The 25,097-nt window shown below is 35.0% G+C and overlaps 1 protein-coding gene across 1 annotated transcript in view; it reads left to right on the forward strand.

The window, feature by feature from the left end:
- The window catches only part of CCDC186 (coiled-coil domain containing 186), a 47,039-nt gene that overhangs the window by 717 nt on the left and 21,225 nt on the right, over positions 1–25,097 (forward strand). The window contains exons 2-5 of the mRNA XM_082424031.1: positions 8,141–8,836; positions 13,005–13,131; positions 19,525–19,653; positions 24,520–24,732. Coding sequence (XP_082280157.1) covers positions 8,202–8,836; positions 13,005–13,131; positions 19,525–19,653; positions 24,520–24,732 — 1,104 coding nt within the window. The 5' untranslated portion in view covers positions 8,141–8,201. The remainder of the gene's footprint in view (positions 1–8,140; positions 8,837–13,004; positions 13,132–19,524; positions 19,654–24,519; positions 24,733–25,097) is intronic.

The raw sequence follows: 25,097 nt of genomic DNA on the forward strand, positions 1-25,097 counted from the left end.
GGGTTTATGTTGCCTTTTTTCCAAGGACATCAAGGCATTTGATAAACCTTGGTTGGTAAGGATCATGTTTCAAATTTAAGCCTCTATCAAACTTGTAAAATGGTAAAACCCCTTCTACATGTTCCCTAGTAGCAGTCTTGGGGAACAGGTGTAATTATTGCTTGGCTGTTAACAGTTTAATAACTTGAGCTAATATTTACATTTTGATATTGTTTAGAGGAAAGAGGCCTGGATTTGGAACATTTGGATTACCTTTGACATGATAATCTTGTTACCTAGGAGCGTTGTTTAGAAGGCCATGCAGCCCCAGGCGTTTGGCAGTTTTCTCTGTGTATGCGTGTGTAAGGTACCTTTGCTTCCTAGCTTTGTTATTTTTTCCGAAATGATAGGTTGGGAGTTTTTCTAAGGAAAATGTGTGGCAAATCAGTGGAAGTGTTTCAAGAGGTGTGTTGATAGTCACTCAAAAAGAAAAATCTATTAAGTGTTTAGGTATGGTAGTTGTGGGTGTAGCCTTCCCAACTACTAACTGCACCATCATATTTGCAGTGTGTGGGAAACGTTAAGGTTCAAGAGATATTGATAGTAAAACTGAACTATCTGCTTGTGTATAAAGTCTGCTGGTCTCTGTACAGCTACTTTCCAATTCTTTATCCATCATTACACAAATAGAAAACAGTGATGATTGGCCTCGTTCTTTTTGTTTTTTTTCCTTCCTTTTTGGTCTTTTCCTGTTATTTTAAATTCAGTGACAGTATTGAGTGATTAACAAATCTTGCAGTATAAAGAATTAAAACTCCTTATTACATTGTAATAGGCAAGCATGTATAATTACTGAAGATTCTACCTGGAAATGCCTGAATTGTGTTTATATTGGTTTTATTCTTTTTAAGACCTTGTCTAATTCATAATACCTGGATATAAACTCAGAGGTTCCTTTAAACACTGGAGATTCCTTAGAGTTTCATTGGTATTTCAGAGTCTTGTTTGTTGCTAACAGGAAAGGAGTGGTGTAGCACAGTAACCACTCTAACCTTTTAGTTCCTTCAACCATAAACTAAAGAGTTGTTCTTTGATGCTGTACAGTGACAGCATAGCTGATAATGATTACTTATTATATTCAGTTTAAAACCATCTGTTTACAGCTACATGCTGACATCCTGGAATGAAGGTAAAACAGTGAAGTATACTCACTCTTTAGAAAGAGATAATAGGTTGAAGCAGCCTTTATTTAGAGATTTAGAAAAATCATCTTTCCCTTTGAAGGGAATCATCTTTCCCTAATTTGTGCTAGTTTTTCAAATTCGTTTGACAGTTTCATGTTAAAGTAAGACTCCTTAACCTGAAGTTCTGTTTCTTTTCTTTTAGTAAAATTTAGGTCGGTCTTTTATCCCTTATCTCTAGCTTTAAATAATTAAAGCTGATTCTTGAATTTCTCATAAACATGTCACACAGCTTGCAGTGTTGGGAATGTTATGCTCAGTGTCATTTCAGGGCAACCTTGGGAGCATAGATAATTTAAATTTGCAAATTAACCCTGTAATATTATATTATTGCAAATGTCACCTTTGAACTTTATTTCTCAGCTACTGACATTTAAAAAATCTATTTGGGCTAAGAAGTAAACAAAAGAAAAAGTATTGGCATGAAGGGGCAATAGACACAAAGTGGAAATAAAACCCAGCAAAGTACTGATTGGATTGTGAGTGTAGTTGTCAGTCATTAAGGCACATGAACTGTTAGTCTACTTCAGGGATGATTATGTAGTAGCTAATGAATAATTTAATTTTTTGGTAAACTACATTGTACCAAATTAACGAAGCCCAGGCCAAAGGTGGCTTCAAAATTTAAACATTAACCAGAACTTCTTAATATAATATAAGGCAGACTTAAAACTTAATTTTTTTTTTAAGTTATTAGTCTTCCTTTTTGAAAAGGGAGCTATAGGTCAATTCCCCCCCCCCCTTTTTTTTAGCTTTCAGATTTGGGGGTGAAATTAGCTGAAAATACTTTTCATGTTTTCTTAGACTTTTTAAAGTTCATTTGGTGAGCTCTGTACAAGTAGCTTCAAACTGAGATTTCTGTATTAAAATTTTTTCTGTTTTAAAACTTACTATTAGAGATATATAAAATTGCATGGATCTAAGATACAAAACTGATAATGTGACATATACTTGATAATGTGATATATGATGTGGCTGCTTATCTTCTTTTTCCTGGAATCTTGATAGACTGTAATGTCTTCTGTTTTTATGTCACAGGATTTGGTACTATTTGGGGTGGGGGTGGGGTATCCTGCTGCATCTATTGCCCTGAGTCTTTTCAACATCTTTTTTTTTTTTTTTTTGGTGATATAGTATACACACTGTAAAATTCATAATGCCCTAACCCTTGGTTGCAAAACTAAACAAATCCCTACAGGGATAATTGGCCTTGGCCTCATATAATATACTTTTTAACCTAGTGGACTAAAGACAACTTTTAAGAGCAAGTGATAATGTTTCACATAAAGGAAACTCGGTATATTAAATTTTACCCAAAAGCTTAGTTACAATGTGACTACTTTACAAATATATCTTCCTTTTGATAAAACTAGAGTTCTTTGAAATAACCAGCTCAGTTTTTAATTGCTTCTGATTTTAATAGCCATTTTAGAACCTTGTTAGAACTGGTCAGGAAGATAGGTCATTATTTTGTTCATGCTGCTTTCAGAGTGTATTCGGGGAGTGTGTAAAAGACCTTTGGATGTACTTACTTTTCCTTCAAAGGACAGTAAACCATTATATTGAAGAACAGGAGTGCCCTCATAGGCTCAACTTGCTTATCTTAATGGACATTATTTGAGAAGCTATAGCTGGTATTATTTGAGACTCGGTACAGTTTGTAAGTTTAAAATTTGTAGTTTGTTGTAAGTAACATTTATGCTGAACTGAGTCACATGTTTCTGTTGGACTTGAACACTCATGCATATCTTATATAGCTTCTGATGGAACGCCGACAGACCTTCAAATTAAAATACTGTAAACACAAAGAGCAAAAGATTTAACATAGATTTTATATGTTGGTCCACTACACCAGAGTGTAAACTCCAGAAGAGATATCTGTTTTATTCACTGCTGTGTTCCCAACACATAGAACAGTACCTGAACATAATACATGCTCAACACATATTTGGTGAATGAATGACTTAATATCTAGTTTAGAAATGTATTTCTGGCTTGGTACTTTTGTATGAGGCTTGTATGTTTGATAATCTATTACCAAATATCTGTGGATTGGATTCATTTGTATTTGCATTTATTGAATAAGCTTAAGTTCTTTTGTTGTTTATACTGCTAATTACTGAGAAACAAGAAATAGTACTAAAAGCTGTTAAAGACAGTGTTTTCATTTATAAGACTTTTGTATGGAAATAATTTTGTAGAATTGCTAGTTCTTTGATTAAGAAATAAAATCCAAGGTGGATAATGGTTGGCTTTAAGGCAAGTAAATGTTTCTCGACCAGTTGCCTACAGCTGATGAGCTCCAGTAAGAGCGAAACCACTTCTCACTCCACTGAAACAATTTTGAAGTGTGAATTGGTCCTGTAGTACTGTGTCAGAAACAGAAACAACTCTCGAGAGGAAAAAAGTACTTGAATTAAGAGGAATTTTGTGACTGCTAAATTTAAATACAGTAATTTCCCCTAATGAGTAAGAGTTGCTAAAAAGTCAAATAACCTGTGTTACTCCTTACCTCAAAAAAGCAACAGATATTGTAATCTATAATTGTAGTCGCTATATCTATATACATGAGTGTGAATTTGATTTATACAAGCACTTCTTAATTAAAACAATCTTGTAAACAAATGTCTAGTTTTATGTCCTACCCCTTTAATCTAATTCTAGGCTATTCCATCCTCAGTAGCTTTAATGATAACTACCCCCTTTACCCCCACCCTCAAGAAAAAACTTGGACAGCAGCCAAATTGGCCTACATCAGCATTGCCAACTGGAGGCCCACAAGAGGACTCAGCTGACTCTTTTTTCCCCGGGTTAATCGTGGACAATCAAGCTCATCATGGCTCCCCTCCCCGCGCCATTCTTGTACAGTTATTTACTCTTTAGTGATGGCTTTTTACACGTATACACATAAATCTTCTTTAACTTCTCTCCTTTTCCTTTTGCCTCCAATCAGTATTCATTTGAGCATCAGAAAACTATGTTTGCAAGTTAAGTGATTCTCAGATGCCAGTTCATCTGAAGAGTTTTTTCAAAGGTCATGGGCATATTACTGAGCAACAGTATAGAAAGTGCTTGTCTTTTGAGGTTGAACTAAGCCTTCTTTAATTTACAGGAGGATAATATGTAAAACAGTCTAAGCTGAGGTAATTATGAAAACCGTTTTTTTTTTTACCTAGATGAATATCCAGCAGAATGAGACCTTTTTGTTGTTCTGTACTGTCTTACACATGACAAGTCTTCTTACAGCCTGGTTCCCACCCTCTAAATGCCCTTCAATCGCCCCCAGCTCATTGTGTAAACCCAATCCCACCCTCACTGAGAACCACTGAACAACCTTTTCAAGAATGACTGTAAAGGTAGTAGAGAATATCTTTGTTAGATTTATTTATCTATTTATTATTACTATTCTATTGCTTGAGATTTAAGAAGTTTGATTCAGTTCAGAGTGTGGTTCCTCTTCTTTGCAAGAGATCATTTAAAAGGCTGTTCAGAAATGTCACAAGGAAAAACAAAAACAAAACAAAACAAAAAAAAGAAATGTCACAAGGAAGGCTGCCACTATGTACCTGATGAGTATAAATGAAGTATGTTTTCATTTACATGAGAGATTATTTTTGTACTTCCCATGAGGGAAAATTTGAAGGAAGATGTGGCCTTAGAATATGTCCTTTAAATATAATTAGGCTCTGGATAGACTGAAGGGAAGAACGTTCTAGATTAGAGCAAAGCCATGGAAATGTTAATGTGCACATTGTTTGGCGGAATCTTGAATAGACTGGTCAGGGACTGGCAAAGTATAATACTATAGTGAAGTACTAGGATTTTAGGAATGTGTTGAGAGATAAGATTGGAAAAATACTACAGCTGGTTTATTGAGGAATTGCAACTCTGAGGTATAACCATGAAATGCTTGCATCCCCTCCAGTTCCCTCTGAAGTGCAATCCTTCAATAATGTCTTGGTTTGATGTCATAACTCTTCTGCTGCCACTTTTGATAACCAGAAAAAACTTATTCCAGAAATTAAGACAGGTTTCAATCGCTTACAAAACAAAAGCAACAAAAAATGTTTATCATAAACTCTGTCATCTCCCTAAAGAAATGTTGAAGCTGTTAGTTCCCAGCTGCTTGGATTAAAGAAGAAGAGGTGTAATTTGGCTCTAAAATATGTTCCCTCTCCTTTCTCTAACTAGCCCTTTTGGAGTTGGGGGAAGAAAACCAGCCAGTGGAGGCAGAGTTCTCACTCTCTGAAACTTTAAAGAGGGAAGAGATGGCTCTGGCCTTACTCTTGTCCATCTGGTTGTATTTGATGGTGGTCTCTGGAGGTGGTATGTGTGGATTTTTGGGGGGCAGTGTTTGTAGCTTCCTGGACCCTTGTGCCATTGAGGACTCACTTCATAGGGCAGCTCCTGTTCCCCTTTGGCGGAGCCAATGTAGTTTACTCTTCAACCCCTTCTGTGGATTGGGTGACACAGGAGGGAGGAATGGAGTGAGACTGAGAAACCAACAATTCAAGTGTTCCAGGTAGGAAGTTACCAGGCCTGGGTTGGGTTGCAGATTGGGGACAGTGACAGTAGAAAGGAGGGTATAATTGCAGGAGACATGAAATTAGTAAAAGAATATGAGGCTAAAGGAAAGGAAGGAGGCATGACTAAGAAAAATGATACCATTGACAGAAATAAAAAAAAGATTATCTGGGGGTACTCAATTTTAGGAGCTATTGTTATGATTTTGGAATTAGCCATTTTTGAGTTGAGCCATTGGAAATGCCTGTATTCATTCGAGATTTTATTTTATGTAGAGATAGAGTGAAGGCAAAGAGATAATTCATTATCTGTAACTCAAGAGCACAGGAATGAAAATAATTAAAGTGGGCATCAACTATGAGTTTTTGGTTTAAGTTATCAAAGTGGATGAATTCTGGGAAGGAAAATAAAGTTGAGGACTGAACCCTGGGGAATATGAAAGCTGGATGAGAAGATAACGATTGTTTGCGTAATGCTTTTCTGTTGGCAAAGCATGGTACACAGGCAAGAGCCTTAAGAGTTCTCAAATGAGAGGGTTTTTTCACTTGCTATCTATGCTGGAGAGTCACAATGCCTTCATAGACTCATTCTCTTTTAAATAGATTCTTTATCTGCTTTCCATTACATTTGGTCAGCTCTGAATTTGACTTGAGTAGCTATCACATAACACTGACTAGTTATGTTTCTAAATTAAGATTTCAAATTCAGCAGCAACACATTCACAAGTTGTATCTTAAAATTAGTTACTTTGAGGAAGGTAATGTAGGCGGCTAATGTCCCTGTTTGAGAATTATTTTACTTTGTTCTAGATTTGGAATACAGCATACTCACAAGGCTTTTTGTTACTGCATTTATTTGTATTGCCTAAACCAAACCTTTATTGCTAGTGTGGACTTTGTCTTAGTTTGCAATATATGCAGCAAGATAATAATGATAATTTGTTTGATTGTTTGGAAATATGTTGTACAGGTAGATAATTTATAGTATTAAGGCCAACGTCTGTATTAGTCGATGCCAGAGTATTTAACAAACAAGCTGGTCTTCTTTTCCTTTCTTAGAATTATTCTTCCCATTTTTTGCGTTCCTAGTCCTCAAATACTGCTTTTCTCATATTACTTCTTTGCTTTAATTCCACAAATATTTGAAAACCTAGTATGTGCTAGAAATTCTGTAGTATAATCAAGTATACAAGTCTGTCATGATTTATCGTCCTTCTTAACAACCTTCACTCCTGCATATCATTCTGAGGATTCTACCTGACCATCTTCTCTTACCCTTTTTCACCATCCTCTGACCACCACCTCCACCACAGACCAACAACGTAAACATGTATCTTTCTTTTATTCAAATATTAATCTTTCTGTTTTCCATTTACACCTTACATCTGGAAGTGTTTCTTCCCTAGTTTCTTTCAAAACTATGATATGCCCACTTTTTTATCCAACCTCACGTGACTCCAGTACATGCTTGGTTGATATCTGACAAAAGTTGACAATTCTTCTTCATCAAGATTGCTGGAATGTTTTATATTTTTCTGTCTCAGGATAATTTTTAAAGTTGACTAATTTTCAGAAAATAGCTAGATTAGTAACCCTCATAAACGGCATAAAATATATTTTAACATTGTTGAATTAGTTTTGTAAATGTTTCTTTTATGACCTAAGCAATGCATATGAGGTCCATCTCAGTTGTACTGAACATTTTGTGTTCTTGATGAGAATGTTTGGAAATCGCCATGATACTTCCTGCATCCCTGGGTGAAAAATGAATTCCTGTCAGGGCTCCTTTACACCCTGACTTCTTTCAGCTCAGCTCTGGGTGTCTGGGCTATAGGTAGCTGTGTTTTGTTATTGTTTAGTTTTCCTTTTGCAGTAAATATTCATCATTGTTAATGTACATTGTTTTATTATCTTGATTTGTAATTTCTTGCCTAGTGTTTTCATTGCTATCTTATTTCCCCAATAGTTTCTTACAAATTCTTTAGATAGTCTTTTTCCCTTTGTGGAGCTGAAGGAGTTCTAAACAATTCTTGGGCACTAATCTTCCTGTTATTAGTATCATTCCATACCCAACATCTTATGGGGGTGATTGGGGAATGCCAAACTGCAACTGAAGTGAAGTTGTAGGACTGGACTGAAGGAGAAAAGAGTATGAGCCTTTGTAGCACCTGACTGGTTGTGGCTCACGTGGGTCAGCTGTTACATTCTTCCCCACCCCACCCCACCCCACCCCCACCCCCCTCACCCCCCCGCCAAGGAAAGAATTTTTAAAGAATTATTAGTGGTAAAATGTGCGGCCTTAGTTTTTCCACATCATGGAATGTGTGCAAATATATATGGGGTCTTGGTTTAAAAAAAACTTTTTTTTAAAAAAAGTTTATGTTTTGACTTTCTCAGATGTAAAACAAAGATCAGGAACAGCTTTGAAGAGGTGCAAAGTGAATCGGTGCCAGTCAGCATGTCAGAAACAGAGCACATAGCCTCCATTTCCTCTGATCAAAATATTGAGAAAACATCTGAAATAAAGGAAGACTCATGCAATTCGTTTTCTGGTGATGAAAACAGCAGCTTAGAAAATGAGTCCAAACTGTTGTCATTAAACTTTGATAAAACTTTATGTCAGCCTAATGAACACAATAATCAAATTGAAACACAGGAAAATTATATTCCAAATCATGGTGGAGGTGAGGATTCCTGTGCTAAAACAGACATATGCCCAGAAAATTCTGAACAAATAGCTAATTTTCCTGGTGGAGATTTTACAAAGCAAGTTTTGAAAACAAATGAAGCAGAACAAACATTAACACAAATATTGGCGGAATTAAGGTCATCTACATTTTCAGAAGCAGCTAATCAAAAGACTTATTCAGAAAGTCCTTATGATACAGACTGCACCAAGAAACTTATTTCAAAAATGAAGAATGTTTCAACATCAGAGGATTTGTTGGAAGAAATAGAATCTGAGCTCTTATCTACTGAGTTTGCAAAAGAACACCGACTACCAAATGGAATGAATAAGGGAGAAAATGCATTAGTTATGTTTGAAAAGTGTGTGCAAGATAAGCATTTGCAGCAGGAGCATACCATAAAGAAGTAAGTGTTTTATTCTTTCAGGTTATTTTTTTCACAGGGATTAAAGATTGAATTCTTTAAAGGAAGGTATCATTTTATCTACTTTTATTTCCACAATACAGCCATGTACGTGGTAGTTGAGCAGATGTCAAGTTTGCCTAGTTATTTGATATATAACTTTTTTTTAGAATGTGGTATTTTATTTTCATTATTTTAGAAATAATAGGTAAACAGTGTTTTTATGAGAGTTATACATAATATACCTATGTCAAATACGTTAGCATATATAGCAACATATATGTATCTATGTATAAAGGCACTGTTTTGAATATGATTCAAAATTTGTTTTACATATGTCTTAGTGTATAAGTTTAAAAGAATAAATGTTTTATTAAAGTATAAGTTTATTAAAGATCTAGAAAGATTTGTAAAGACAAATAAGTTTATATTCTTTCAAATTTTTCAGTTTTGAAAGAATGTAAAGCATAATGTCAGAACTAAGATAAATTCAAAAGGAATGACAAGTTATAAAATTCAAAAAATTTTCTTAAAATTCCCACTGTAAATTCATTGGTTTAGAAAATTAAAATTAGGAGAACAGAAGAATTGGTTTAGTGTCATTCAGTAAATAAGAACATAGTTATTTTTAGACTTCTCTTGGATTTGTGGAGTTAATTTCTATTTTAACAACAGTTTAATTTCATTTTATCTTTTCCTAATAATATTATATCACCTTTTGTTTTAAATTTATATATGTAAGTGATGCATATGTTTAGGTACTCCTATAACCTTTAATAAAGGAAACTAAAACTTGCTAGCCTTCACTAAAATACAGACGGATTCTCTTTTTAAAAAAATTTTTGGAATGGGGGTGTGTATAGAGAAAGGGGAGGAGGAAATCTACACACTAGAGGAGGATGACAAAGGAAAATATACCATAATCCAAATATTGTTTGATATGCAATTGGCTTTTAATGATCTCCTTGCTTCTAGTATTTACTCTTCCAGATTATCAGTAGATCAGTCTTCCCCATGCCAGCTCACCCTTCATTGGTTTACCCAATGAATTTTAATCTCAGCATCCAGAGCCCTTCTTTTTTCTGTTTTTTTATTTTTCAATTGTGATAAAATACACATAACATAAAATTTACCATCTTAACCATTTTAAAATATGTGCAGTTTGGTAGTGTTAAATATATTCACATTATTGTACAACCTATCTCCATAGCTTTTTCATCTTACAAATCCGAAATTCTATACCTATTAAACAACAACTCCCTGTTTCCCCCTGCCCCAGCCCCTGGTAACCACCATTCTACTTTGTTTCTAAGAGTTTAACTGCTTTTGATACTATTTGCCATTTTGTGACTGGCTTATTTCACTTAGCAGATGTCCTCAAGGTTCATCCATATGGTAGCCTGTGTCAGAGCTTCCTTCCTTTTTAGGGTTGAATAATATTCCATTGTATGTATACATACCACATTTTGTTTATCTGTTCATCCATCAGTGGACATTTGGGTTGCTTCTACCTTTTGGCTGGTATGAATAATGCTGCTGTTAACATGAGTGTACAAATATCTCTTGTGAATCCAATGCCTTTCTTAATACTATCCAAAAACCAATGTCAGCTACTCCTGCTCATAACTTTACTGGAATGCTGCTGTTATTGAAAAAACTGTGATTTTATACTTGAACCATCAGTGTTTCTGCCATTCTTGCTTTTTGGGTAACTTCCTCATTTTCCTGCTATCTGTACTTATCTCTTAGACCTTCCCTTTGAGATCATCCTTGATGCCTCTTTCTACTTTCCTTAGATTTGGAGTCTTAACCACTTTCAAGCTTCTCTTGTAAATTATAAGATGTTACAGATTTAATAATAATAGCAGGAACACTTAAATGCTGTTAATTATGTGCCTGGCACTTTACACGTATTAACTCATGGAATCCTCACAACAACCCTATGTGGTATGAACTATTATTATTCCCATTTTACAGATGAGGTACTTGAAGCACAGAGAGGTTAAGTAACTTGCTTCAGGTCACATGCTACTAAATGGCAAAGTTAAAATCTGAACCCAATTAGTCTGGCTTCAGTGGATTTTTTAATGTGGTTATCTGAAATGAACAAGATACATGTTATTAAATTTATCTAAAAACATTAGGAATACAGTAGAAAATTAATTCCTCTTTTTTTTGCTCCATCATGTCAGAACAGTGGCCACATGGTAGACTGGGATAAGCACAGTTCTGGTCAGAAGCCCAGAGTTGGAAGATTCCCACTGCCACTTGCAAGCTCTGTTTCCTTAGTTAAATCAACCTCTCCAAGACAGAGTTTTTCATGTTTATGAGGGGGACAGTACTTACCTGATGGGATTGTTTTGAGGACATTAAAGCATTATAAAAATGTCAGATATTATTTTAAATCTAAGTTAATTTTTTGTTATACATGTAATATTTTAAATTTCAAATAAAATGCTTTGTGATTAAGGTTAGCTCTAAAACAACTCATTTTTTTTCTTTTGCCTTCATTTAGTTTTCTGTAAAGAAAACTACCTTTCAGTTCCTTTGGCTTAAATTTTCATGAATGCATCTATTTCCAAATGGCTTTGTTTATACATCCATTCCTCTGTTTTCTAACACCAATATTATTGTCTAAGGTCCCAACGAGAATTCTTAATTAAGAACAGTTATTTGTGTATAGGATGTACATTTGGCATGTAAGAATAACAATTTCAGGGCTTGCTGTTCTTCACTTCTCCCTCCCTAAATTGTTTACTTTTGAGGTATAGTCAGGATTCTTGTGTTTCAGGTTGTTTTTTGCAACAAATTGAGTGTACACCTTAATCATGTACATAATCAAAGTTAAACCCCTATGCCATAAAAGGCTTGAAGAAACTTGCATGCTACACATTTTTCTCTTTTCCCAAGCATTTTCATGACTTTCCTCCTCACTGCATTCCTGTCCTCAGAGAGGTCTATCCTGATTACCTTATGTACAATCACAGCTCAGGTCACTCTCCCTGTCCTCTTGCCCTCCTTTAGTTTTCTTAATAGACCTTAATCACAACTTGGTATTTCATTATATATCTATTTATTGTTTAATTTCTCTGTTAGAATGTAAGCATCATGAGGGCAGGGACAGTTTGCTGATGTACCCCCAACATATAGACTAATATAGGTACATAGTAGGTACCCAGTGAGCATTTGTTGAGTAAATGAGGCATCTTCAAAGGAGAAGATGGCAAGGAATTAGACCTGGGTCCAAATCTCAGTTCAACCACTTACTAGCTATATAACCTGGAATAAGTTCTAGGCTTCAGTTTTGGTTTGTTTTCAAATTCATAAAGCATAATAATAATAATTTTGTAGACTTATTAATTTATAGTCCTGAGTGTTACGTAATGCATTTAAAGCTAAACTTAGTAAACAGTAATTGTGCAATAAATGTCAAATAATAGCTGTTGCTAGTAATCCTAAAATATTAGCTGTTAACCCTCTTAGGTATCTTACTTTATAGTTCTGAGTACTTTTACAGGTAATTTTTAAGGTTTTATTTATATTTTTCTAGGGAACTCAAAATGAAATTTCTGCTTAAACTTTATTATTTTACATTGACTACTTTTGTAACTATAAGAATATCATTAAAATAGTCTAAAAATCTAAAGCAAGATTTCTTAACCACAGCACCATTGACACATGGGGGCAGATCATTTTTTGTCGGTGCCGGGGCTGTCCTGTGCATTGTAGGGTGTTTAGCAGCGTCCCTGCCTCTGTGCACAAGAAGCCAGTAGCAGCCCCCACCGCTGGAGCGGCTACCAAACAATTTCTCCAGACAGATGCCTGGAGGGGAAAAGTTGCCCCTGGTTGCCACTGACTGACCTGAAGGGATTCCAGTGCTGAAGGGATGAACTAGGTAATTCATATGCCTGTAGACATAAACTTAAAAGAGTGTGGTTTTCTTTATCTGATTATATTTCTCTTAATTTGAAATATACAAATTTCTAGGAAAAAATTAATAGCCTGACTGGCCAGAGAATGTTTTGTAAAGTATAATATATCATTACAAAAGGATTACTTGGGAATTTTCATTTCTTACTCATAGGTATCTACACCCCAGTCTGCAAACAGATTATATTACACATTGTCATTTTTAATTATGTTTTACTGATACTGCCCTTTTTATATTTAGGTTAATTAAAGAAAATAAGAAGCATCAGGAACTTATCTTAGACATTTGTTCAGAAAAAGACAATTTAAGAGAAGAACTAAAAAAAAGAACAGAAACAGAGAAGCAGCATATGAACACAATTAAACAGGTAAAAAGACAAAAATCTTTAAAGTCTGTTCTTCAATATATAAAATAAATACGTTCCTGAATATTTGTGTGTAAATTGAAGTTCTGTAAGTTAAATCATACTTTAAATGCAGAATATTGCTTGGTATGTGAAGCATTCTCTTTTATGAACTGGGAATCATAGTCTGATCTTTTTGTTTTATATAAATTAATATTTCTATGTGATATGTGTGACTGTATTCTATATATAATAGAAATCTGAGCAGGAAAGACTGTTTGTTTGGCAGTCAAATAGATTGTTTCAGAAGAAGCAGTATATACCTAAAAGTTTATATCTGGCATTAGAATGTTTTCAAGCTTATAGTTTAATATGTTTCCATTCTCAGTATTTTGTGAACTATACTGAAGACTGGCTCTCTTCAGATTTTATCTGGTGAGCTAGCTTCCCCAGCCTTTCCTTTTCTTTCTTTGTTTCTTTTTCTTTCTTTTTTTTTTTTTTTTTTCTTTTTTTTAATGTACTGTGATGCTTGGATTGACAAAGTTCATCTTTGTTTTCTTTGTTTCTTTTTTTTTTTCTTTTTTTTTTTCTTTTTAAATGTACTGTGATGCTTGGATTGACAAAATTCATATTCAAGACTGGTAGTAAAGTTCAGCTGCTCTTTATCTTGCTGAGCTGCTCTTTCTTCTGTGGGAAGGATTAGAAACATTGTAGCCTTAAAAGTCTTTCTTTTTGCCTCATCTTTCACAGAAAGCTATATAATGAAAATAAAAGTAAACAGCTGGTAGTAATATAATAAAAAACCAAGTTTCACTTATCTATGCCTTGGTATACTTAATGAACCTTTACATAGTTGGAAGGTGACCATATTTGTAAAATTTTACATATTTAATCCTGATTTTTGTGTGGAAAGGGCTACTGCATGCAGACCAAACTTAGAATTTTAAAGTGTGAGGGTGCCTTAATAGTAGGTTGAATCTGTATTTTGCTAGGCAGGTCACTGCTGATGACCAGAAACTTCAGACTAAATAGATGGAGGTGAACCAGAGCTGTTCTTTTCACGAGCTTGTTAGTGGTTGTGCCTTTTTACAAGAGAAAATTCGATTCACCATTCTTTTGCTAGCCAGTATAGCAGAGTTTTCTTTCCTAATCTTATCTCTGAATCTGCACCAGTTAATATGGCAGCCACTAGCCATAGTGCTGTTGAGCACTAAAAGGTGGCTAGTCCAAATTAAGAGGTGATGTAAGTGTGAAATACACACTTAATTTCGAAGACTTAGTACAGAAAAAGATAAAATGGCTCAGTTTTTCATGTTGATTACATGTTGAAATGATATTTGTAGGGTTTAATAAAACATTTATTTCACCTGTTTCTTTTGGCTTTTTAAAATGTGGCTACTAAAAAATTGTGGCTTATATTTCTATTAGACAGTGTTGCTCTAAATAATTTTGTCATAAGGAAAATTAGTACACATGTACTATATGTAAACTAATATTTAGGATTTTTTATAACAGCTTTATTGAGATATAATTCACATACCATATAATTCACTCATTTCAGTATACAGTTCAGTGGTTTTTAGTTGTGCAGGGTTTGTCACAATTTTAGAATATTTTATCATACAAAAAACTCTGAACCCATTAGTAGTCACTCCTCATTTCCCTCCAACCCCTTGCAGCTATCTCCCCCCAGCTCTAGGGAACAACTAATCTACTTTCTGTCTCTCTGTATATTTGCCAATTCTGAACATTTCATATAAATGGAATCCTATAATATGTGTCCTTTTCCTTCATATAAATGGAATCATATAATATCTGGCTTCTTTCACTTAGTGTAATGTTTTCAAGGTTTCAATCAAATTGTAGCTTGTATCAGTACTTAAATTAATGGCCAAGTGATATTCTGTTGTGTAGGTATACAACATTTTATTTATCCTTTCATCATCTGATGGATATTTGGGTTGTTTGCACTTTCTGGCTATTATTAATAATGCTGCGATGTAGAAGTTTTTGTGTGGACATATGCTTTCTTTTCTTTTGGGTGTCTACCTAGGAGTGGAATTGTTGGGTCAAATGATAACTCTATGTTTAACTTACTGAGGAGCTGGCAGACTGTTTTCCAAAGTGGCTGCACCATTTTATATTCCTACCAGCAGTGTATGAGGGTTTCAGTTTCTTCACATCCTTGCCAATGCTTGTTATTATTGGACTTCTTTATTATAGCCATCCTAATGGTTGTGAAATGGTATCTCGTGATTTTGATATGCATTTCCTTAATCACCAGTGAAATTACACATCTTTTCCTGTGCTTCTTGGCCATTCGTATATCTTAAATAGATACTTCTAGGGAAGTATTTTCTCTACCCATTTTTAAACTTTTTTATTGTTGAGTAGTGATAGTTCTTTTTATATTCTGGATTATAAACCTTTATCAGATATATGATTTGCAAATATTTCCTCCCATTCTGTGGATTTGTCTTCACTTTCTTGATAGTGTACTTAGAAGGACAAAAGTTTTAAATTTTGATGATGTCCAATTTTATCTATTTTTTCTTTTATTGCTTGTGCAGTTGGTGTCATATGTAAGACTTCATTGCCAAATCCACAATCATGAAGATTTACTGCTATATTTTCCTCTAAGAGTTTTATAATTAGGCTTTTATATTTAGATCTTGATTCTTTTTGAATTAATTTTTTTTATGTTGTATGATATACAACTTCATTCTTTTGTATATGGCTATCCATTTGTCCCAGAACCATTTATTAAAAAGACTATTCTTCCTCTATTGAATGGTCTTAGCATCCCTGTTGAAAACCAATTGATACATCAACTTATTTCTAGACTCTCAGTTCTGTTTCATTTATCTATTTGTCTTTCATTACGCTAATACCACACTATCTTGATTTCTGTTGTTTTGCAGTAAGTTTTGACATTGGGAAGTGTGAGTTCTCAAATTTTGTTCTTCTTTTCCAAGGTAGTCTATTCTCAGTTTCTTGTATTTCCATATGAATCTTACTATCAACTTGTCATTCTACAGTGAAGCCAACTGGGTTTGTTAGGGATTGCATTGAATCTGTAGACTTCATTCGGAGAATATTGTCATCTTAACAGTAGTATGTTTTTCAATTCACAAACAAGGGATATCCTCCCATTTATTTAGATCTTTAATTTCTTTCTAAAGTGTTCTGTAGTTTTCGGAGTAAGTTTTACAGCCTTCATTAAAATTATTCCTAGGTAGTTTATTCTTTTTGATGCTATTGTAAATGGAGTTGTTTCCTTAATTCATTTTCAGATTGTTAATTACAAGTGTATAGAAACCTTTTTTTTTTTTTTTTTGCTGCATTGACTCTTCGTTGCTGCACATGGGCTTTCTCTAGTTGTGGCAAGCAGGGGCTACTCTTCGTTGTGGTGCGCGGGCTTCTCATTGCGGTGGCTTCTCTTGTTGTGGAGCATGGGCTCTAGGTGCGCAGGCTTCAGTAGTTGTGGGTCGTGGGCTCTAGAGCACAGGCTCAGAAGTTGTGGCGCATGGGCTTAGTTGTTCCGCGGCATGTGGGATCTTCCCGGACCAGAGCTTGAACCCATGTCCCCTGCATTGACAGGTGGATTCTTAACCACTGCACCACCATGGAAGTCACAACAATTTTGTTATATTCTGTAACTTGGCTGCACTTGTTTATTAGTTCTAAAATTTTTTGGCGAATTTCTTAGGATTTTCCATATATAAAATCATGTCATCTTGCATGTAGAGAGTTTTACTTCTTCCTTTCTCATCTGAGTGCTTTTTATTTCATCTCCTGCCTGATTCCCCTGGCTGGACCCTCCAATACAATGTTGAGTAGAAGTGGCAAGAGTGGATATCCTTCTCTTATTTCTGAAGCATTGTCTTTCACCACTAAGTACGGTGTTAGCTGTCGGCTTTTCATACATGCTATCAGGTTGAAGAAGTTCCTTTTTATTCCTAGTTTGTTGAGTATTTTTATCATGAAAGAGTGTTGAATTTTATCAAATGCTTTTTCTACATCTGTTGAGATGATTATGTGTTTTTTGTTCTGTTGATATGGTGTATTACATTAATTGATTTTTGGATATTAAACCAACCTAGCTTTACTGTGATAAATCCCTTTTGGTCATGGAGTATAATGCTTCTTATATATTGCAGAATTGTTTTGCTAGTATTTTGTTGAGAATTTTTCTGCCTATATTCATAAGAGCTATTGCTCTTGTAGCTTTCTTTTCTTGTGATGTCTTTGTTTGGTTTTGGTGCAGCGTAGTACTCACCTCATAGATTGAGCTGGGAAGTGTTCCTTCTTTTTGGGGGGACAATTTGTGAAGAATTAGTATTAATTATTTAAATGTTTGGTAGAATATACCTATGTAGTCACCTGGACCTGAATTTTCCTTTGTGGGTAGTTTAAAATTTTTTTTTGTTACTAATTTAATCTCTTACTACAGGCATGCCTTTTTTTAAATTGCACTTCACTTTATTGCACTTCATAAGATATTGTGGTTTTTACAAATTGAAGATTTGTGGCAACCTGTGTTGTCAGATGGTGATTAGCATTTTTTAGCAATAAAGTATTTTTTAATTAAGGTATGTACAGTTTATTTTAGACATAATGCTATTGCACACTTAATAGACTACAATATAGTGTATACATAACTTTAATATGCACTGGGAAACCAAAAAGTTTGTGTGACTTGCTTTATTGCGATACTTGCTTTATTACAGTGGTCTGGACTGAACCTGCAATATCTCTTGAGATATGCCTGTGTAGGTCTATACAGATTTTCTATTTCTTCTTGAGCCAGTTTTGGTAGTTTGTGTCTTTCTAGGAATTGTGCATTTAATCTAAGTTAAATTGTTCATAATATTTATTCATAATTCTTTTTATTTCTGTAAGGTCAGTATGTCCCTCTTTCATTTTGATTCTTGGGATCAGTCTAGCTAAAGGTTTGTCAGTTTTGTTGATCGTTTCAAAGAAGCATTTTTTGTTTTGTTGATTTTTCTCCATTTTCCTATTCTCTATTTCATTACTTTCCTCTCTAATGTTCATTGTTTCCTTTTTCTTACCGGCTTTAGATTTAGTTTGCTCTTTTTTTTTTCCCCAGTGTCTTAAGATGAAAGTTTAGTTTTGATTTGGGACCTTTCTTGTTTTTCAATATTGATGTTTATAACTACAAATTTCCCTCTAAACACTGCTTTAGATGCATCCCATAAATATGTTGTATCTTTATTTTTGTCACCTTATTTTCTAATTTCTCTTTGATTTTTCCCTTGGTTATTTAGATGTTTAATTTTTACATATTTATGAATTGTCAAGTTTCTCTCTGTGTTACTGAGTTCTAATTTCATTCCATTATGGTTGTCGAAGGAAGATACTTTGTACGATTTCAGTGTTTTAAATTTATTGAGATTTGTTTTAAGACCTAGCATAGGTTCTGTCCTGAAGAATATTTCATGTGCACTTGAGGAGAAGGTGTATTCTGCTGTTGCTGAATGGAATGTTGAATAGATGTGTTAGATTTAGTTGTTACATAGTTGTGTTCAAGTCTCCTATTTCCTTGTTAATCTTCTTTCTAGTGCTTTTCATTACTAAAAGTGAGGTATTGAAGTCTCCAACTATTATTATTGAATTGTCCACTTCCTTCTTCATTTCTGTCAGTTATTGATTCATGTATTTTGGTGCTATATTATTAGGTGCATGTATATTTATAATTGTCATACCTTTCTGCTGGATTGACCCTTTTATCATTATGAGATGAATCTAAAGTACCTTTTTTTTTTGGCTGTGCCGCGTGGCTTGTGGGATCTTAGTTCTCCAACCAGGGATTGAACCTGCGCCCTCGGCAGTGAAAGCACAGAGTCCTAACCACTGGACTGCCAGGGAATTCCCTAAAGTACCTTTGTAAACAACATTTTGTTTTTTATTCCAGTCTGGATCTTGTTTTCTATTCCAGTCTGAAGATCTCTGCCTTTTGATACGATTATTTACTCTCATTTAACGTGACTGTTGACAGTTGGATTTTTGTCTACCATTTTAAAATTTTCTATATGTCTATATTTTCTGTATGTCTTTCTGTATGTTTCTGTTTTGTTTCCCTGTGCCTCATTTACTGCTTTATTTTGCATTAAGTAAATATGTAACATTAAAATTTTTTTCATGATATTTTCTGAGTTATTTCATTGGTAATTACTCTAGAGCTTATCATCCATCTTATCAGAATCTGCTTCAGATTTATCCTGACTTAATTCTATTGATATATCAGAACATTGCTAACATTTACTTTTGATTTCTATGGCTGAAGTATATTCATTGCCATCTTTATGCTTGTTTACATTGTTTATATTTATTTGAAATATTGGTGGTCTGTTTGTTATAACTATAAAAATAATCTGGAAATAATTTTCTTTACAGTTAGAATCAAGAATAGAGGAACTTAATAAAGAAGTTCAAGCTTCCAAAGATAAAGTACTAGCTCAAGACACTGCAACTAAAAATGCAATTCAGCAGTTACACAAAGAGATGGCCCATCGGATGGAACAGGTATTTTTCAAGTCATTATTACTATTAACTTTCTGATGATTTTTTGTTTATTAAGTAACCCTTTTAGACAATTTTGGACATTAGTGTGTATTAGGATTAGGATTTAAAAAATGCTAAAGCAATACATAAATGCATGCTAACTACAAAAAACTTCAACCTTTATTCCTGTGATTCTTTACAATATGCTGACCCTGAGCATTAGAAATGTTATATATATAAAACTTACACTATCAGTTCTCAAACCTTTTACACTAATTAAAGAAAAATGTAGAAGATAAGACATTAAGAAGTTGTTGGTTATAGTGGACCCAAACCTAGCTTCATTAGAATAACCTAGTGAGCTTTAAAAATATATATATTCTTGGGGACTTGCCTGGTGGCGCAATGGTTAAGAATCCGCCTGCCAACACAGGGGACACGGGTTCAATCCCTGGGCCGGGAAGATCCCACATGCTGCAGAGCAAATAAGCCCATGCACCACAACTACAGAGCCTGCGCTCTAGAGCCTCCGAGCCACAACTACTGAAGCCTGTGCACCTAGAGCCCGTGCTCTGCAACAAGAGAAGCCACCACAATGAGAAACCCAGGTACCGCAACAAAGAGTAGCCCCCTCTCTCCGCAACTAGAGAAAAGCTCGCACACAGCAACGAAGACCCAACGCAGCCAAAAATAAATAAATTCATAAGAGAAAAAAATGTGTGTGTGTGTGTGTGTGTGTGTGTGTGTGTATTCTTGGGGACTTCCCTGGTGGCGCAGTGGTTAAGAATCCACCTGCCAATGCAGGGGACATGGCTTCAAGCCCTGGTCCGGGAAGATCCCACATGCCACGGAGCAACTAAGCCCATGCTCCACAACTACTGAGCCTGCGCTCTAGAGCCCATGAGCCACAACTCTTAGCCCATGTGCCACAACTGTTGAAGCCTGCGCACCTAGAGCCTGTGCTCCGCAACAAGAGAAGCCACTGCAATGAGAAGCCCGCGCACCGCAACGAAGAGTAGCCCCTGCTCGCCGCGTCTAAAGTCCGCACGCAACAACAAAGACCAAACGCAGCCATAAATAAATAAATAAATAAATAAATAAATAAATAAATAAATTTAAATACTTATATATATTCTTTGGAATTATATTTTAAAATAAAAACAAAATGATAGTAAAATGTGCACAATAACAATTCAAACAGTAAAACATGTCTTCTTCCAGACTTTTTCTCCCACTCCACGCCCTTCCCAGAGGCAACCATTGATGCCAGTTTCCTGTATATCCTTCTCAGAATACTTGTTGCATGGACAAGCATGTATATATTTCCTTTCTTCCTCCCATCCTCCCCCCTGTTTTTAAACAAATGGCAACATACTACGCTCACTACTCTGTATCTGTTTCCTCTCTAATGATGAGTGTAGGTGAGGTTAATAATAGTAGCTGAAAATGGTTTACAAGTATTCACTTATTTAATATTCAGGATAACCCTAAGAGGTGGGTATTATTATGTAGATTTTGGAGATTGTTCCATTCAGTTGTTTCTAGATTGGCTTCATTCCTTTTCTCCCCTAACTTTTCCTCTCAACTTTTTGATTTGAGAATTTTTAAGCCTGTAGAAAAGGTAAAAGAATAGTAAAATGAACACTTGTTTACCCTTCACCTAGAGTCACCAAACCTGGTGAGTTTTATTTAGAAATAGCTTCCTAGCATGAGTGTGCACATGTTCCTGCACACACATGTGTACACTCCCCAGTTTAATTTTCCAGTTTGAGGTTTCTCCATTTCTCAGAACAGATATGTAGAATGTATCTGAACCTCAAATTTACAGGAGGGTAGAGTTAGTTATAAATTCTTAGGGACTTTATAGCATGTCTCCCTCAGCCCCACATGACCTTGTATTGGTAAGTATTCAGCCCTAACGAAGCATTCTGGATTCCTGCTGCTTCTTAGATTTTTTGGCCCTGAAATTTCCCATACTTTCTTGTGAGCTCAACTGTGCATTAAAAAAACATTTGTTGTATTTCATCTAAAATTTTTGGTGTTTTGAATGGGGAGGGTTCATCTGCCATACGTGGAGAAGCAGAATTACTTCTACAGTTTATCTTAATTTTAGCTGACTATTGAATCCTATCAATTATGTTACTCATATCTTCATCCAAGTCAATGATAAACATCTTAAACTAGTCAAATCCGAAGACTTTTACTGACTCCTCTTCCTCTATCTGTGCCATAATGGACTTTCAATAGAAGCTTAAAGAGTAGTCACTTAATTATCTCATTTAATACTCCCAACAATCTATGAAGTAGGTGCTGCCATTATCTGGGGTGGGATATAGAAAATGTGAACTTTTAGCACCCCAGGTTATTCTTTTTTTTTTTTTTTTAAATAAATCCATTTGTTTTATTTATTTATTTATTTAAATTTTAATTTATTTATTTATTTTTGGCTGTGTCGTGTCTTAGTTGCGACACGTGGGCTCTTCATTGCGGTGCGCGGGCTCCTCTCTAGTTGTGGCGCGAGGGCTCCACAGCGCGTGGGCTGTGAAGTTTGCGGCGCGCGGGCTCAGTAGTTGTGGCGCACGGGCTTAGTTGCCCTGCAGCATGTGGGATCTTAGTTCCCCGACCAGGGATCGAACCTGTGTCACCTGCAGTGGAAGGCAGATTCTTTTCCACTGGATCACCAGGGAAGTCCCACCCCAGGTTATTCTTTTGCAGCTGTTTCAGGGATGACTCTGAGTAACAGGACATTCTGGTGCACATTCCCTGCTGTAGTTAAGAACCTTATAATATGTTATCTCATGTATTATAATTATCTTTTTTCTGCTGCTTATCTCTTAACTTCAATGAAGTTTCCATGTTGCTACCAGGTGTCTTTTTAAAACACAATTTAATTTAATAAAATTTAAAACACCTTTTATTAAATCCTTCTTCGGCTTCTCTTTGCCTTTAGGATAAAATCTCAAATCATTAGCATGACAAGAGAAGTCCTTCTTCCTTTCAGGATCTGATCTCTACCTCCTTTTCTGTTTTGTAACGACTTCCTCTCCACTGCAATCAACACACCAAGTTTAAGCACTACAGAATAATTTAATGTCCTCTAAATGTATCATGCTATTTTATACTTTTAGGCATTTGTGCATGATAACCACTCTACCTTGAATTCCTTTCCTTGACTGATCCCTTTACTGAATCCTTCAATGTCTAGCTCAAGTATAGCACCTAGTTCAAGTACAAATAGCATCTTTCACCCTTCATGCCAACCCTTCCCAGGGACTGTTAGTATTTTCAAAGAACTTTGTACATTCATCCACTAGAGATTATTTGTTTTATAATCTTCGTTTATGTGTTGTTCTTACTAGGTAGTGAGCTCTTCCAGGACTTACCGTGGCTTATTCTTCATTGTGTTCCCAAAAGCTAATCCATTATCTAAGCATTAAGTTATCATGGAACTGGACTTCTTTTAAAGTTGACATTACCATTAGTTGACTTTTTCTAAGTAGAGTTATTCAATTATCTAAAAATCTAGCTAATTCTGTCAGCCAGTTCCATCACGGTTTTGTCAATCATTTGTCCACAAGCATGTCATCAAATCCTCAGGGATCTCTGCCATCCCTATTCCAGTGTTTTCTTTAATTTCTCTTGAAAATTAGTAGGCTATTTCAATGGGGGGAAAAAATCCCAATTGGATGATTTTTCAAAGTGCTTATATGTATAGTATTTTGAGTGGTTACTAGATGTGCTTATCAGCTGTAGCAGAACTTCATGAAACATTTTTTGTCAGTCACTTTTCATCAGAGCATAGGAGGTTTTCCCACATTATCCTAATGCTAAACCTACTTCAATTCAGTTATAGTATTAGTTGGAGTTTACCACTAGATGCCATTGAAGATCCTTAAAGTTTAAGGATTCATCTTCGGTAAAATAAGTATGTGCTTCATCATATTTGCAAACTATGAATTTACTTAAATGAAGGGCTATCTGTAGAAGTTTTCATTGTATGAAATTTCACAGTATGGAGTACCAGCTTATAGTTACAGAGAATTTTAAGTTAGTATATAGATAGATGTCACACCTAATCCAATTAGGTATTTCTTATTAAAATGCTTTTCTTATTTCTTATTAAAATGCAAATACTTTTCATACAGAGGATCTCAGCGATCACTAATTAGCATATTACTTTTTTGTGAGGGAGCTAAGATTATAGATTTTAGAAATTGTCAGCCATAGCGTCAGGATCCTGACAGAAAACAGAAGCTGGTGATTTGGGGAGAATTTCATAAAAGGACTCTTTACAAAGGTATGGGTGAGATTTAGGGAGTCCAGCCTGGGAAAATGCAGGATCTTGGGGCTGCTGGAGGAGCCATTATCACTCTTTGGGCTAAAGGAATAAGGAAACGGTGCAGGTAGTACAACCCAGAGAAGGTAGTTGCATAGGGAGGTCACCTGACAGGAACAGTGTGTGATTCTGGAGGAGCCAGATCTCATTCTCTGCCTACCCTCCTAATCTTCTGCTTAGTGCCTCCTGTTGGCCAAACCCAACTGGAAGTATGAGGGCAAAGAAACTTGTTGATATGGTCCCTGATGGTCACTTTCCCAGAGCACAGGGTGGGCTGGGAAAGAGTGGAAAAGTGATCTGAAGGAGTAAACAGAAAACAGCAACCATATTAGCTAAAGGAAGAGGAATAGGAAAGGGAAGAAGCAAATATTAGTGATATTAATTTGTTCATTGTATCATTTCTCTTTTTTAAAATTGCATGACACAGGTCCTGAAAATCTTGTGTAAAAGACCAAAAAATACATTGGTGATATTATAGGAAAATGTTATTTGTTTTAATTAATTTTTATTTGAAAAATATGTTTTATTAATGCTAGATATTTTTTTCAAAGGCCAACAAGAAATGTGAGGAGGCACGCCAGGAAAAAGAAGCAATGGTAATGAAGTATGTAAGAGGTGAGAAGGAATCTTTAGACCTTCGAAAGGAAAAAGAGATACTTGAAAAAAAACTTAGAGATGCAAACAAAGAATATGAGAAAAACACTAACAAAATTAAGCAACTTTCTCAGGAGAAAGGACGGTTGCACCAGCTGTATGAAACAAAGGTATAACTTTTGATATTGTATCTTATTTGAAGCTTATTCTCTTTGCTTTTCCTTATTTAATCAGATAATCATAACTTAACATGGTTAAACCACTGTTAAACATAAAGTTGTTTTTCTTAGTTTACCTTCAAAGAATGTGAATGCTTTAATAATTCCAATATCTTGTTACTTAGCTGCAGAAAGTTTTTCCTATGAAAAGATGAGAAACTGACACGTTGTTTATTAGACAGATCTTTTTAAAAACTTTCTTTTAAAATCTGCATGTTGAAGAAATGACTTTGTGCTTCAAAGGAAGATTTTATTTTAGTAAAAGATATAGATGGTGTGTCAAAATGTGAGTAGTTTTTGAGCCAGAAGTATACTTT

Source organism: Balaenoptera physalus (genome assembly GCF_965194825.1).
Source record: "Balaenoptera physalus genome assembly, chromosome: 14".
Lineage (NCBI taxonomy): Eukaryota > Metazoa > Chordata > Mammalia > Artiodactyla > Balaenopteridae > Balaenoptera > Balaenoptera physalus.